Raw genomic sequence first — 15,730 nt, 5'->3', positions numbered from 1 at the left:
TATACTTCCTATCCTTCCTATCCTCTTCTCCATGGCTCTTGCCTCAACCGGCCATTTGACCGCCAATAGAAGTCGATGCCCCCCGTACAGGACATTCCCCAAACTCTGTTCGCTCGTCCGATCCCAACCCCACGTTTCAGGAAACATACACGACGGGCCCCCAAAAGCCAAAATGCCCTCATTGCCCTCTCCACCGCCCAAAAAGCAAGCCATCTGCAGAGCATCGCGCAGCCACTCACCGACCTCCCGGGCTTCTTTTCCTGCGGCATCCCAGTGAATCCCAGTGAATCCCAGGTTGTATATCCACTGAATACCATCTGCACCCCTCCACCCCTCCCCCCCCTGCTCCGTTTTACGCCCTGGCCTCGTTTCCCCCCCTTCCTCGTCCTGCATTTTTCTGGTCTCCACCTGCCAAGAGAAAGTTTGTGGTCAGGTCACTGGTACTCGCCTCGTGCAGTGCGGATCCCCTCCGGCCCAAGTCCCCAGTACACCAATCACGACATCCCTGGTCGGGTCGACTCCCATTTTCCCGACATCGGGCATCTGCGGATGACCCTCGCCTTCTCACACGGGACACTGGGTTTGATGGGAGAAATTCCGTGACTCGTCGACCCGAAGATACGTTTTCTTTTTTTTTTTTTTCCGGTTTGGCTGCGCGGTGCAGGAACTTCACGGTGACTTGCAGGGAAGTGGAGCTGGCGCGTCAGCAGCAAGATGAAACGGGAGAAAAACAAATTCACCGATTTAGTAGCAGTTTCAATGAAATCCAGGTTTAATAATTCCACCAAGCACAACCTATCGCTATTTAACTGCCGTCTGCCCGCCCGGACTTCGCTAGGAAGCGCAAAAGAAAGGCCATCCGCAGTGGAGACTGATTGATAAATGAAACCTAGGAATTAAACCGTTCATCTACGAATCAACCAAGTTCTTTGGGTTTTGTGGTCTTGTGGTTTTACTGTCTTACGGCCTAACTGTTTTGCTGTTTTTTCTCTCCACCAGGGCCCCATCTTTCCATACTTCTGTTATTATTATTTTTCTCTTCAGTTCTTCGTGGACCTCCTTCGGTACCGATACCACAAGTACCATACGGTCAGGTCACATTACCCACCCTAGGTACAATACCGTCAATACCGTCTGTACGACTATACAACTATACAACTATACAACTCTACCGACGATCCTCTTCTCGGTGGCTCCCCAATCCCATTCATCTCCCCCGACTTATTCTGGATTTTTTTGGATTTTCTTTTTTTTATCTGATCCGCCTCGGGTGCAGATTCTGTTCGGTGGACCTAAACGTATCGTACGGCACGTCAACTGCGCTGCTCCGTTCGCCTCGATCCGCCGTTGCCCATTTCGAGAAAGCTCCGGGTGGATACGCGTGAAGCTGATGGTGATCAGTTCCGTCTACATAACCCCGTCCGGCAGGCATGCAAGCTCGTCTTTTTTTTACTTTCGGCACCGCTGAGTTTCACTCCTTCGTTTCTTCGTCCTCGTTCCTCTAGCTCGGGCGCCTTGGTTCGTCGGACCCTGCTGCCTTCGGTCTCTTCGTGGAACAAGACTATATCCCCCCTCTTCAAAAAAAAAAAATCACCACCACCACCTCTACCTCCTCCACATCAAAACCATGGAGCCAATTCCCCGCAAGTCCGAGTTGCCCTTCCTGAACGAGATGGAGCCGCGCACTCAATCCCCCAGCAATCGCTCGCTGCTGCGTACCACGCCCGCCGACGAGATGCATGATCTGCTCTGTGTTGGATTTGGCCCGGCCTCACTGGCCATTGGCATTGCCCTGCACGACGCCATGGATCCGGCTCTGAACCGCTCCGGCCCCAGCGCATCCTTCAAGCCTAAGGTATGCTTCCTAGAACGCCAGAAGCAATTCGCGTGGCACTCCGGCATGCTGGTCCCCGGCTCGCGCATGCAGATTTCCTTTATCAAGGACCTGGCCACCCTCCGCGATCCTCGCAGCAGCTTCACCTTCCTCAACTACCTCCACAACAAGAACCGCCTCATTCACTTCACCAATCTGGGCACCTTCCTGCCTGCGCGCATGGAGTTCGAAGATTACATGCGGTGGTGTGCCCAGCGCTTTGAGCACGTCGTCTCGTACGGTGAGGAGGTCGTCGAGGTTGTTCCGGGAAGCAAGACCAATGGCGTTGTCGACTATTTTGTCGTCCGCTCGCGGAACAGCGAGACGGGCGAGATCTCGTCGCGTCGAGCCCGCAAGGTCGTCGTGGCCCTCGGTGGCAAGGCCAAGATGCCTCCGGGCTTCCCTCAGGACCCGCGCATTATGCACTCCTCCAAGTATTGCACCGTTCTGCCCACTGTACTGAAGAAGAACAATGAGCCTTACAACATTGCCGTCGTGGGCAGTGGCCAGAGTGCCGCAGAGATCTTCCACGACCTGCAACGGCGGTATCCCAATTCGCGCACCACCCTGATCCTCCGGGATACTGCTTTGCGCCCCAGTGATGACTCTCCTTTGTATGTCCTCCTCCCACCCCCGTCTCTCTCTTTTCTCCTTTCGCTCTTTTTATCTGTTGTCTTGCCTATTGTCAATTGGACGATGGGAATCTTACTGGTGGTATCTCTTGTATTGGCCCTCGCTAACGTAGACTTATTTGTTCTATCTCTAGTGTTAACGAGATCTTCAACCCCGAGCGGGTGGACAAGTTCTTTAACCTGCCCGCCGAGGAGCGCCACGCGCGCATTGCCACCGAGAAGGCCACCAACTACAGTGTGGTCCGTCTGGAGCTGATTGAGGAGATCTACAACACCATGTACATGCAGCGGATGCAGAACCCGGATCAGACGCAGTGGCAGCACCGCATCCTGCCGGAGCGCAAGGTCGCACGCATTGAGCACCATAACCCCGCCCAACGGATGCGCATTCACGTCAAGTCCGTGAAGGATGAAGCCTCGGAGGGCAAGGAGGTTCTGGAGGTCGACGCCCTGATGGTGGCCACCGGCTACCTGCGGGATGCACATGAGCAGCTGTTGGAGCAGGTGCGCGGCTTGCGGCCTGCGGGTCAGGCTGCCTGGAACACGGGCCGGGATTACCGCGTCGCCCTCGATGGCAGCAAGGTCAGCGCTCACGCTGGTATCTGGCTGCAGGGCTGCAATGAGAAGACCCACGGCCTCAGCGATAGTCTGCTGTCCATCCTGGCGGTGCGTGGCGGCGAGATTGTCAACTCCGTGTTTCAAGATCAGCTGTCCGGTGCAGTGGTGCAGGACACCCGGTTGCGCGCCATGCTGTAAAGAGCATGGCCAATTCTGTTAATGAATGCCGTGTGGAGCAGGGAGGTTGGTTGATTGGGATGGGGTTTCCTAAAAAAAAAGTTTGGATTGAAGAATAATACCCGGGGAGGGCTGAGCACTAGGGCGAGCCGAGCCCCCCCTCTACCCCCTCACTGGAAGTGGTGGTGAGATGGAAGATGACCAGGTTTCCGGCTCGCTTCTTCTCATTTTCGTTTCTATTTTCTGCTACTGTGACATTCTGCTACTCTGCTTCTCTCTCATTCGCGCTTCCGTTCATGTCCTCTCCTCTTCGGTTCGTCCGGCTCTCCCACTCTCGCATTCGCTCCCCCATTCCGATATTCCGATATGCTATATTAGAGTCCCCCCGCCCCATCATGTTTTCTAGATTGCTCTTGCTCTTGTCTAATGATACGATACTTCCGTTGAAATGTTGAATCGATGGAGATCCCATTGAATGGCCACTATATTCATATTCATTCCCTTGTACTGGAAGTTTTTTTTCTTTTTTTGCTACCTCTTTTGATCCACATCGGATAACATGTGCCTTGGCTGTACTCCTTCCGAGTCCCCGAAAGTCAGGTATGCCCCATCCGTTCGCATCGCAGCCGCCCTTCTACACCGTCTTCTTCAGTGACCCTAAAACCCTCAACCTAGTGGAGCCTTGATGGGGTCCCCGAAGCCAAGACTTCACCAGACAAGAATTGGTGTCTCGTTCCAGACCTTTGTCTCCCGAAGCCAAGAAAATAAAATTACCACCGTGCGCACGGAGACAACATGGAAAAGACCTCCATCGGATACCGCGCGAAACACGGCGGGCCCCCCATTGGTATGTCCGCTTATGTGGACCATGGAAGACGTATGATGTACGATGTACGATGCACGGCGTATGCATCCCCTGGAAGGAACCGTTACTTTCAGGGACCAGGATTCTACCCACGTTCCTTCGAATGCAAGCTCGGTAACCCAATGCTCAGCTTTTCTTACCTTTTCCACTGTCAAAGCGACGCTGATCACGCCGATCGGCTGTGCTGACCAGGTTCTCGGCGGAAACCGAGAGCAGCACCCTCTCTGTCGCGCTGGTTTCAAAGAATTGGGGCGAGATGGAGACTAGACCGTTTCAGTGACCCGTACCAACGGGCTTGGAATCGACACCTGAAAGGGCGATGGGCGATGGACGTAGGGCGTATTACGTTCATTTCAAGATTTCAAGACTCTCAGCCCAAACGAGCCTGGAGTCTGGAATCGGTACCAGTACGGAAACGAAAAATACCGTACCGCAACCGAGAAGTGGGTCGTCTCGCGTGGCGCCATCAGATAACGCGCACATTGAATTTTTATCTGATCGGAAAATAAAAAATTCAGTCCACGTTTCCAATCCCGCCTTCCCGGCGTCAACGATCCCCCCACGAATCCTACCTCATTCCGGCACCACGCTCTTCCGTATGGTGCGTTCGCTCAAAGTCGAAGCCCAGGCTGCACGCCCTCCATCTCCGGCTATCTAATGCGTCAGACGAAGTACGAACGTGCCAGGCCACTCTCCGGCTATCACTTGCCTACTCCGTGTCTAGTGAGATGGAGCTCTAGACGCCCCTCCCTCCCGATTCGGCCCATGAGAGTCTTAGACGTACTTTACCTCCCCACCATCATCTCCCCCCCCCCATCCCGAACTGCCAAACCTGCCAACTTGCCAGGGAAAAATGCGCACCTGGGACCCAGTCTAGAGGCGTTTCCGGGCTACCGGAGACCCACAATGCGTCGTGCTCAGTGCTCGCGTTGCCTGTTCCATGCAGGGGCAGATTGCACGGCAGGCGTTGCATGGACAAGACTTTTCGGTTTAGGCTTATAATACGTATTTTCCTTTTTCTTGTTGTATTTGCTTTTTTTGTTCTTTTCAATTTGGCCATCTGTTACCTGTTGCTCCAGGGAAAGGGGGGAGCGGAGCCACAGCCTCGACCGAGCCCGATTACGGCCGAGATATGATCTTTCCTCTCTATGTACATGTACGGAATATGCTGTACTCCGTATTTTGACTCTAGGTCTCGGGCGTTCGACAAAAGCTCGGCGATATCGGATGTGGGAGCAGGAACCAGTTTTGTCTCGGCCTTGGCAGTGGAGGGTCGTGGTGGCGTTCTGATCAGATAATCTTTTTTTTTCGGGGCGAAGGGGAGAGGCGCTATCGGCGCGAGTTATCTGATGGGCCTTTATTTTCGGCCGGGGACGTCTAGTTTTCCCAGCGATTTGGAAGGCATGAAGACATGAAGACGAAAAGATACCATCCGTCATTCGATATTGAGGGTCCTGGGTCGCCTTCAGGTGTCAGTTTCCAGGTGGGTTCGATCTTCATGGCACATCTCCGAACATGTCAGGGATCTCGGCGGCTGCAGCGGTGTCCTACCCCAAGGAAGAAGGTGGGTATCACTGGGCCATGGCCTCGGGTGAGGGGGTAGTACGAATAGGCATCTTTCCAGAAGGCCCTGCAGGAGTATGGATCGTCAATGCTTGGATCGGCGTCAGTTCCTGGACTTTAGCTGCAGGGCCCCTGGTTTGCTCTAACTGATCGACAACAATACAAGGGAACATGCACTGGGGACGTATGAAAATGAGCGTGGTCATGATTGGAAGTCTGCAGTTCGTAAGGCATTAGAGCCATCCATAAGCAGCAACACCAGGAGAAATATATGTATAGGGCGAGCGTTCAAACAAGAAACAAAACCATTATCTAGCATCCACTGTACACGGTCTCTCTTTGATGCAGAACATGAATAAAAGGGACAGGGAAACATAATAAGAAGAAATGGATGGGGAAGAAAACAAACATGCCACGCATAACAATGCAACACCGACGCTGCAGCTCATACATGAAAACTCTCATAACCGAAAACGAAGAATTGGGAAGGAAAGAGGAGGGACATTATCACGCAAAAAAAAAAAAAGAAAAACTTTCACCCAACACCCATGCAGAATGGTTTCAGATCAGAACCGCAACACGAGTTCAGACCATATGTTCAGGGTCTTCACCCGCCACGCTGCGGTAGGCGCCTCCATCGCCAGATCGACTCCCTGTATGCATGCGGAGGGGAGTTTCATACATATCATAGTAGCTGATCACCTCTCCTCCGAGCATCGCGGAGCCAGGCTCACGCTTGCCGAAGATCGGGGCCGGGTCACACCAGAAATCACGGCAGTTGGTCGCCACACCGCGAGAGAAGGGATTGCGAGGGCGTGCCGCCTGGGGCCCATCACGGAGTCCATCACGGGCCGTCGCAAAGAAGGTATCGATGCCCAGCAGAGATGACCACTGCTGGACACAGCCATGTCGCCGCCGTGGAGGAGTGGAATGGGCAAGAGCCGGGTTCGGCCCCTGTCCCGCGGCCGAAAGACCAGCCCCTTCGAGTGAGGTTGTGCCCGCAGTCATGGCCGAGGCGAAGGCTTGCGAGCTAGGGTAGGAGCGGTCGATATGATGGCCTCTCATATTCTCATATGTGGTCTGATTGCGCGAGATCTGGACAAGCTGGACAGCACACAGCATTGTGACCCAGACTAGCTGCAGAGTGATCCAGATGTTGAGGACCAGGGTAAAAGTGTCGCGAGTCACATAGTCACACAGCGTATCATTGATGACATTGCACTTGGCATTGGCAATTGGTGGTAGGTGATTGATATCTGAGACGGTTAGCAATCAGTGCTGCAGCGAGTCACATCAGAATTACTTACAGCCAATAGTAAGCTGCACAAACAGAATAATGCCGATTTCAAGACAGATGATATAGAGCACAAAGTGACGGAGATTGTTTGCTCCAACACAATTGTCAATCCAAGGGCAGTGGCTTTGAAACAAGTTAATGGATAGGCCAATGAATCACATCTATCAGAACATACTGGTCATGCTTCGCCACGCAGCGGCCACAACGGCGACAATGCCGGCTGCGGAGTGGTTTTCTTGACATGCAGGGTACACAGAAATTCTCCTCATCAAATTTCCACAGCTCAAACAGCTGTTTGACCGCTTCTCTTTGCTGATTTCGGCTGCTGATTTTTGGGACATAGCCGGGATCTCCGATCATGGCGGAGATGTAGAAGTAGGTGGTCAAACTGTAGAAGACCGCAAACAAGATATTTAATATCGGTGCCGAAGAATAAGTCGCTAGTTTTGTCAGTTTCCGGATCCAGGAATCGAATTTGCTATCCAATGCTTACCTGGGAGTACTTGAAAGACGTAACGGAATCCAACCCAGAAAAGTGTCGCGGCGAACACACCAGCCAGATAGGGCTGTAGAGGTTGATGTCAGCATCATATCAATTCGATATTTCTGGCTATCAAAATTCAGGACATACCGTCTTTTGTAGAATGCGATATTCCGAGGGGCCTCGGTTCGCGAGCTGCTGCGCGATCCATTGCATGCCAAACAAAGTCACTAGGGTGAGCGGAACACCAATAAAGATTACCAGATGGCTTAGCATCCAGATGCCAATTAGGATGGTAAGGAACGGCCAGAGGAAGAAAAACTTGGCCATCACACTCTTGTTGCGAACAAAGCTTGTCAACCCCATCGGCACCGCTTTCTGCGATCCATCGGGCTCGAAGCCACGCTCCGCTAGAGCGCGAAACCAGATCCGCGACGTGTTCATTTCCTGTGCGACAGTGCTCGGCGACTTGCCATCTCGAGTCTTGGTGAATCGATCCGCTCCGTATTCCAACAATTTGAGAACGGACGGCAGTGAGCCCTTGACCAATGCCCAGTGAAGGGGCGTCAATCCTCCCTCATCGACCGCATTGGCATTAGCACCCCATCGTAGGAACAAATCCACACAGGCCGGGTAGCCCTTGTATGCGGCCCACATCAACCCAGTATGACCTTGTTGATCGACCACGTCCACCGGGATCTCTTGGTGGAGCAGCAGGACGAGGAGGAATGCATTTCCGTCGATGGTCGCCAAATGAAGGATATTGTACCCTTGTACATCGGTCAAAAGGGGATCCGCGCCGTTCTGAAGCAAAAGATTGACGATATAATAGTGACACCGCTGTGCCGCCCACATGGCGGGTGTGGCTACTGACTCTCCGCCCTTGGCGTTGACGTCTGCGCCGTTATCCAGAAGAAACTTGCACATCGCATATTGGTTGTTGATCGCAGCCCACTATCAAGATAAGAACACTCAGGTCAGCTTCTCAGATTACTATCGATGACAGGTCGCAAAGCAGGGGCGAGCACTGGCAGGAAGGACAGGGAGAACAAACGTGTAGCGGCGTGATCCCTTCCTCGTCACGGTGATTTGCGGTGAGTTTCTTGGTCGCAAACAGATTCTGCATAGCGGGAATCTCTCCAATCCGCGCCAGCTGCATGATATCCTCCCCAAGGGGGATCGAGCCCTTCGGCGCATCCGGCCGCATGGTCTTGAGTTCGACATCGGGATTCGGAGACGACGAGATCTCCTTGCTGTTTGACGGAGAGGCAGAGCTGGAGTTCTGACCTGAAGGACTGCTGCTCTGAGTCTCGGAAGAAGGCGAAGATTTGGAAGACATGGCGGCGGGAGGAGTTTATGTGTATCGTCGTACGGGCGAAGGCCGCCTCGGGAGTCCGGCGTTGGACACGGGTCGAAAGAGTCGAATTGACAAGGAACTGCGTTGAAATCGATTTCTCTCTCTAAGCGAACATCGTGGAGTCGTATTACCTGTCCACAGATCCCTTTCACCACGGTAATTTGAATCCTCGGAGGCCGAAAAATAGGGGGAGATGGATGGAGAGGATGATCGACCTGGAGAAGCGGCGAAAGGGCGGACCTTTTTTGTCGGGGAAACCTTCTAGCGCTTGCGCTAATCCACTCAAACGCTCTGTACACCGTCCTCTATATGTAGACGAGTAACAGAATAGTCGAAAGGACAATAAAGCAAATGCGATTCTGTGGGTAGGATCCGAGTCTATTTTTTTCTTCTGCTTCGTTTGCTTTTGCACAGCCTCGCGCTCTGGCACTCGGAATTCTGGGAGGGCCTTTTGGCGGAGTACACACATAGGGCCGATTACTCAGCCGCATAGGCAGCCACGTTTCCTTGGCCTTTTCGAGGCAAATTTAATATCAAGATATTTACAGAAAGGGCTTGTTCATATGAGAGAGACGTATTCAAACAGAGAGAAAAATTAATGCAGAAGACTGATCAACTGCTTCCGTTCGTGGAAAGGAGAGATGCCGTCGAGTCTTGCGCGCCATGCCGCCGGACTTCATCCATTAACGTCTGCGCATCCACGCGCAGCTCAAAGTCGGCCAAAAAGCAGAAACTGATTTCAAGTTTGGAAAGTTCTTGCTCGCTCACGCCACCCACTTTGGCAACGCGGCGGTGCGGGTAACTGAGGTCCTCCAGCGCTTTGGTAGCCACCATAAGCCCGGCGAGGACGAGCCGGTGCATGTTCTTGGGCGTCACCCGCAGAACCTTTTCCACGGAGACCATTCGGGTGATGTACAGACTAGCTGCAAGAAAGACGGCGGTTGACATAGGACAGAAGCGGTGCAATCGCTCCAGGTAATCCTTCAACGTGATGGGGGGTACCTTCTTCGAAAGAAACTTGCGAGATAACATTGCCATCTGGAAGGCTTCCGTACTGGGCCGGCCGCTACTTATCCCCGAATCTCCGCAGCATTGCCCTGTAGAACGCACCATGAACCCCTCTTCCGCGGGTGTTTCGCTCCCCACTGGAGTAGAATTGTAGGAGTCGGGGTTCGTGGTTGTTGCCGAATAGGAGCAATCCGCATTCAGCTTTTCGATGTTGGTACAGAGTAGCTCCAGGGCCTCCTCAGGCGATATATCAAAGACCCTGCATGCGCCATTGCGCGGGGATGGACACCTCGTTGATTCTGTGTCGACGGCTGGAGAGCCTAGCTTCAGCAGGGATCGCGGAGATTTCGCCCCCTCAGAATTACATTCAATCTGCGTCATGACTGCAGCCATCCTGGTCTTTTATTTTATTGGCCAGCACCGAAGCGGATAGACGTGGGTGTTGGGCAATGAAGAGGACACCCGGGCCTAGAGATAGATGGCGGCTCTCTGGATAGACTTCTCATCTTATGGCTGAAATCAGAGCACCGTAGAAAAGCTCCAGGGCTTTCAGGCTAATCCAGCTAATCCAATGTTACAACGTCTGCCGGCTCGGTGTGGGGGGAGGAGAAGATCAAAGATAGGCTCTTGCGGCGTACGGCGACTCGCAACCCGCAGTTTGTGACCAAGATTTGTGAAGGGACCCAAGTGAAAAGAATCGTTGGAAGCGACGATCGCTGCGATCGATCGAGACGCTGTGGAACGTCTGAGGCCTCGGTGCCTAACGTATATTAATGTATGTTAACGTCCCATGCCCAAAAAGCCACCGCGCGGCAAAGTCGCCGAGGTCCCTGCAAAGACTCACAAATTCACCGTATGGTCCAATCAGCCACCGAGACAAGCAACCCGAAATCGAGCTATCAGATAAGGATCGCAGAGATCTGAGAGGCCGAGGGCGTCTCAAAGGGTCGCAAAAATAGGGGAGGGAGGGGCAGAGAGGCAGGCGGAGAGGCGGAAGCTGAGGAAAGGCGAGAGATAAGGTAATTTCAGGTGAATTCAGGTGTTTTTGTCCGGTCCGCCCGCCCTCTTACTGAATGGGGCAATACGCGCGCATTCTTTATGCATAGCAAGGTGATGACGGAGGCTGAAATGTATAATCTCACAGAACTCTTCCTGCAGACATAATTTACAGATAATAAGGGAAAACTATGAAGACTCAGGAGATGCAAGTGGGTCATGGATACGTTAATTTGCCTTTCTCTCTCGGAGTATATACAAAGGAGAATCATCGCTTCGTGATCGTTCAATCCTCAAACACCAGAGCCCCTGTCTATCTTTCTTTACATCTTTGTTCATAAAGTAAATTGAGAACCAGTACTCCACATCATCCAGAATTTGTGAGTTTGATTTTGGGCGGACCAAATGCCGGCACGTCTCATCTTTGTGTGACACCCCCAAACCCATCGCATAGTTCATGCTATGCTCCTAGGTCGGTGTCTTCTACTTCCGTCCACAATCACCCTTCTTAAAATTAAAATTGAGAGTCATCAAAGCGGACGGTGGGCTTCCGATATTTAGTCCCACTGATGACACGATAGGAATCATTGTTCCATCCGTTCTGTCCCTTTAGCACACTTCGAGGCCACCGTTCCTCAATATCAATGCTGCTGCGGGACCGAGAAAAGGAGTCGGAGAGCCTCCGTCGGGGGCTTCGACTAATCACGGTCGGCCTGGTGGTATCCCGTGAGGAGAATGAGCTTCGCCTGCTCCATTCAGGGTCGGAGGTGTAGTATTTGACATCCCGAGGACTGCGAACCTCCACTGATCGGTATCGAGAGAGCGGTCGCCCTCGCTCACCGTCGGGCTCCAGATAGGTATCCCGGGAGATGGACCGAGACTTTGAATAATAACTGGCCGGTCTGGATCGGATAAAGGAGTTGACATCGTCCGAGGGATATGGAGATGCAGGTTCACGGATAATCACGCTCGGGCGACGGGAGGTATATTGACCCGCTCGAGCTGGAACAGGCTCATGGATGGGTGACCATGGTCGTGGGGATCGAGTGGCCGGTGAGGAAGACTCTGAGACTCTGACAGTCAGTGGGACTCGCCCCAGGGATTCTCGAGAGCGGGAGCGTCTTGATGAGTAGATATCCGTGCTCACTCGAGTCGGCCCACGGTCTCGAGATCGAGACCGGGACCAAGACCGACTCCGCTCATGATGGCGTTCAACGAACTCGGTCTCTCCTGAACTGGGGCGAATCTTGTACCGACGCACCCGTGCTTTCGGAGGATCTACCACGAAGGCCCGAGACACGGATTCCCTTGGCTCCCTTGCCCTGCGTACATATTTCGTGGTCGAATAGCTGCTGGATGGATCAGGGCTAAACAAGGATGACAACCGGTCCTTGGCGCGGCTCCATTCCGATCTATAAGATCGTGTGCCCTTCTTGGAAGTGAAATCCCGAGGGATACCGTATCTGCCCCGTAGGGAATCAGATGAATCCGAATCGCTGGCATCATCGCGAGGGGTCGCAAACCCCGATCGTCTCCGTGAGCCGCGGCTATACATTTCGGCCTGAGGAGATGGAGTGGAATCGGACGAATATCGGTTGTGAAGAAATTCTAGGGAGTCGATGTGACGCATGACTAGTATTTATGGCGATGAACAAGAGTCGATCGATAGTTTGACAAGTTCGTGAACGGGGGATGGCAATCAATCCGATATAAACAGAGCGATGTTTAGAGGTTCTGGTGATGAAGCTGTAGAGAACCCTTAATTTAGAAACACACGATGTCTCCGCTCACAAAGACAACTTTAAAGTCACACCGGTTAGGGAACATGAGTGACGACAGCTGGATACTGGGGGCTTTTACTCTCTGAGCGTGGCGTCCAGGTCAACGATGGTCAAAATAGAAATGAGACAAAGGGGTTGAAAGCGATGCTTGGTAGGGATCGTTGCAGACCCATGCAGTTCCGTGTAGACCTGGCGCTGGCGATGATTCCCTTTGTGTCGAGGTTGAATCAGGCTAAGCTACCGATCTTTGAAGAAAACGAAGAAAACTTTCGAGTCTTTGCGGCATTTCTTCCAGGCAGTATAAGAATCCGATTTGAAAGGAGACAGGGCAAAGAATACGATGACTGAGCTTACCGCGCAACAACCTAACTCCAACGGCGGCGATATGGAACATTTTGTGTGGAGGACGAAGATCTATATCGAACCAACTGATATCGCACCGGCACAAAGGCGCAAAGGCAACAGCGCGATTCCAAGTCGACGGCTGATAGGGAGCAGTCACCAGGGCGCAGCCCCGAGTCAGCCGAAGCCAAACAGGTGACGACCGCGACCCAACAAAGACCTCCCACGAGGAGAGCATCGTAGGCCATAGTAAGATGGTAAGGATCCTATCATCATACGGGCGGTTAAAATGGTTGTAGAATGGTTGTCTCGTCGTAGTGAAGGGAGTGGTGGTGAATGTTGGTGTTGTTCACAACAGTAATAACATCCTCTCTTATTAGGCGGGCCAAGGGCGGGTACCTGAGTCGAGGAAGCCGAGTTGACGATCTGCAGTGCTTTGAGTGCTTTTGTTGCGTGGTTGTTTGGTTGTTTGTGGTTTCTTTTCTTCAACCGTCCCGCGTTGGGGGTCGATCACACTGCCGGCGCTAAAGATCGACCTGGGCTCGTTGGGAAGGGGAGGATGCCCTAGATCCCGGCGACCATACGATAGGAAGAATACGAAGACGCGACCGAACGCAACCAAGAGAGTGACCTCATACAAGCAAGGATGACTCTGTCCATTTGGTCAAAGAATCTGTGCGGCACGGTTTTGGCCGGTCGCGTGGTCCTCGAACGTGCGTGCATGCGGCCGTGAAGACCAAGGGACCCTGTGGCGCATGGCCATTTGGCACCAGCCACAATGCACGATCGAATCAACGATTCCAGCTGTTGGTTGGAGGTCGCGAACCCCACCGTCACTAACAGTAACGACCGGCTGAGAAGTTACGAGAATGCGCCGGCTTATGCGCCCGGGTAGGGCAACGGCCCCCGGATGAAGGAATGATGAAGTACACGAGGGGACAGCCCCCCACCCAGTTGCAATCTGCCTCCGAACGCTCTGCTTTCATCTGGGTTAGGTCCAACGTTCGAGGAACCGATCCTGGGCTTTGTCTCGTTGGTGCAAAACATCCAGATGGAGTCCCTGCAATCCCTTCTGAAGTGCACTCAGTTTCACCTCTAGGTCGGACAGCGCTTGCTCCTGGTCGGGATCGCGCAAGGATGGCTCATAATGTGAGTGGGCTTGTAGGGATGAGAACAGACGCTGGGATGCATGATCGGAAGGGGTCAATTGGGTCACCAGCGGCGAGTCCACCGCAACCCGAAGGCTCTGGAGCGTCTGGGACAGATGCTGCCGCTTATCATAAAGCTCCGGGACACCACCATCATCCCCTCGTGGGCGAAGTACAGATTCGGGCGATACTCCGATCCGCCGCAGGAGACTTTCAAGGGCGGGTTGTTCAGGCGTCGGGACTGGGTTGCGGGTGGCCGTGAGAAGCATACCCGGTTGCATGGATCTTCGTCGCAGGGATTCTCGTCGAGAAGATGGTGGTGGTACAAGTGGACTCCCAGCTTCTGCCTGGTAGAGGGAGGCAAGTTGCTCGAACAATTCACAGGAAGACGCTCGATCTCCAAGCTGTTTGGTCAGGGCCTGCTTGGACAGAGTCATATCCACAAGGAGGTCGAGGACCTGATATTTGTTAACTTTGATCATATCGGTTGTTTTCAAAGGAGTCTCGAAGAGCCTTGAAGGAATACACACCTGCTCTAATTTTTGCTGCGACGTGGCCAGAAGGTGGTCATGTTCATTCTGGACTTCGCGCAGAATGGGCTCGTGGAATTGTTGCTTTGCGTACATTTCCGATAGGATCTCAATCTCCGGATGGAGAGATTCCAGTTCTTCTTCCAGAACGGCAATCGTCTCATCTTCTATGGTACCCGGGCAGGCATCAAATGTACTCGAATGAATGGTCTCGAGATATAATCGATCCAGGCGATAATGGATCTCATCGGCGCTCAATTCCGCAAGAATCTCACTCAGTTGAGTTGCTCGCTTGGCACTGGACGCGCCATTTTCATTTGACTTGACTCCAGATATGGTACTCTCGAGGTTGGCGAGAATCCTGTCGTCATGCTTTAGCTGAGTAGATAAAGATGAGAGAATTCGCTTATTCTCCACTCCTATCTTCTCTGTTATACCCCTTAAGCTAGAATCGAGCTCGTCGGAAAGTTCGTTTGCCTATTTTTGTTCAGCAGTGTATAGTCCAAGAGGTAGAAACAAAATGATCCCACCATGATCCTCGTGTTTTGCGTCCCCGCTTCATGCTTCTTCCGCAGTCTCGCGATATCTCGAATTCGATCTTGATCCAAGCTTTCTCGAGTTTGAATTTGCTTTTTGATGGTTCGGCATTGCAGTGATAGTGTCTCTGTGTGCTTTCGGATGGCTGCAGTTGAAGCTTCGAGGGATTGTATCGCTGTTTGAATCTCGTCCTCGAGCAAGGGTCGAGTCGCATCAAGTTCGGGGTCACGAAGGAGGGCGTGGAGGTCACTGGAGCTCTCAAGCTTTGTCCATCTGCCCATAATGTCAGCCTCTACCATTGAACAGCATACTTCTTTCGGTAGACATACAATGTCAGCTCCTCCCGTGAAAGGAGGGTCTCCGGTTTGAGGTGCTTTGACACCCATTCCACAGTCTTCTCGCATGAAATGGGATCCTTCAGAGAAGCCTCGATCGCATCTCTATTGGCTAGGAGATCGCGCTCCTTGAGTGTTGCAAGGATGACATCCGTCAACGGGGTTGTGTTGTCCATCGTGGATGGATTGTTTGGATTCGCGGGGCCCGGAAATTGGGAATGCGGCGCGCCGGAGCTCGGCAGTTGACTGG

General features: G+C 52.8%; 6 protein-coding genes across 6 annotated transcripts; 2 read left to right on the top strand and 4 right to left on the bottom strand.

Moving 5' to 3' along the window:
* Positions 1-1,627: 1,627 nt before the first annotated feature.
* Positions 1,628-3,261, top strand: N7462_009912 (L-ornithine N(5)-monooxygenase; the record flags this gene model as incomplete). The annotated part of the gene is made up of 2 exons (XM_057081626.1): positions 1,628-2,487; positions 2,640-3,261. 2 exons carry the CDS (start codon positions 1,628-1,630, stop codon positions 3,259-3,261), a joined length of 1,482 nt encoding a protein of 493 aa, XP_056928666.1.
* Positions 3,262-5,620: 2,359 nt separating this feature from the next.
* On the top strand, positions 5,621-5,818 carry N7462_009911 (uncharacterized protein; the record flags this gene model as incomplete). Its single annotated transcript, XM_057081625.1, has 1 exon — positions 5,621-5,818. The coding sequence occupies one exon, from the start codon at positions 5,621-5,623 to the stop codon at positions 5,816-5,818; it is 198 nt and encodes a 65-aa protein (XP_056928665.1).
* A 435-nt stretch (positions 5,819-6,253) lies between these two features.
* N7462_009910 (ankyrin repeat domain-containing DHHC palmitoyltransferase family protein) lies at positions 6,254-8,785 on the bottom strand (the record flags this gene model as incomplete). Its single annotated transcript, XM_057081624.1, has 6 exons — positions 6,254-6,924; positions 6,976-7,088; positions 7,141-7,405; positions 7,459-7,531; positions 7,597-8,400; positions 8,501-8,785. 6 exons carry the CDS (start codon positions 8,783-8,785, stop codon positions 6,254-6,256), a joined length of 2,211 nt encoding a protein of 736 aa, XP_056928664.1.
* Positions 8,786-9,415: 630 nt separating this feature from the next.
* Positions 9,416-10,204, bottom strand: N7462_009909 (putative cyclin-dependent protein kinase complex component; the record flags this gene model as incomplete). The annotated part of the gene is made up of 1 exon (XM_057081623.1): positions 9,416-10,204. The coding sequence occupies one exon, from the start codon at positions 10,202-10,204 to the stop codon at positions 9,416-9,418; it is 789 nt and encodes a 262-aa protein (XP_056928663.1).
* Positions 10,205-11,321: 1,117 nt separating this feature from the next.
* Positions 11,322-12,362, bottom strand: N7462_009908 (uncharacterized protein; the record flags this gene model as incomplete). The annotated part of the gene is made up of 1 exon (XM_057081622.1): positions 11,322-12,362. The coding sequence occupies one exon, from the start codon at positions 12,360-12,362 to the stop codon at positions 11,322-11,324; it is 1,041 nt and encodes a 346-aa protein (XP_056928662.1).
* A 1,559-nt stretch (positions 12,363-13,921) lies between these two features.
* On the bottom strand, positions 13,922-15,656 carry N7462_009907 (uncharacterized protein; the record flags this gene model as incomplete). The annotated part of the gene is made up of 3 exons (XM_057081621.1): positions 13,922-15,085; positions 15,139-15,418; positions 15,475-15,656. 3 exons carry the CDS (start codon positions 15,654-15,656, stop codon positions 13,922-13,924), a joined length of 1,626 nt encoding a protein of 541 aa, XP_056928661.1.
* Positions 15,657-15,730: the final 74 nt, after the last annotated feature.

The sequence above is a fragment of the Penicillium macrosclerotiorum genome, assembly GCF_028827735.1.
Source record: "Penicillium macrosclerotiorum strain IBT 26536 chromosome Unknown utg000010l_segment0_segment0, whole genome shotgun sequence".
Taxonomy (NCBI): Eukaryota; Fungi; Ascomycota; class Eurotiomycetes; order Eurotiales; family Aspergillaceae; genus Penicillium; species Penicillium macrosclerotiorum.
Note: the sequence above shows the minus strand (reverse complement) of the source record. Positions and strands in the feature narration are given on the sequence as shown.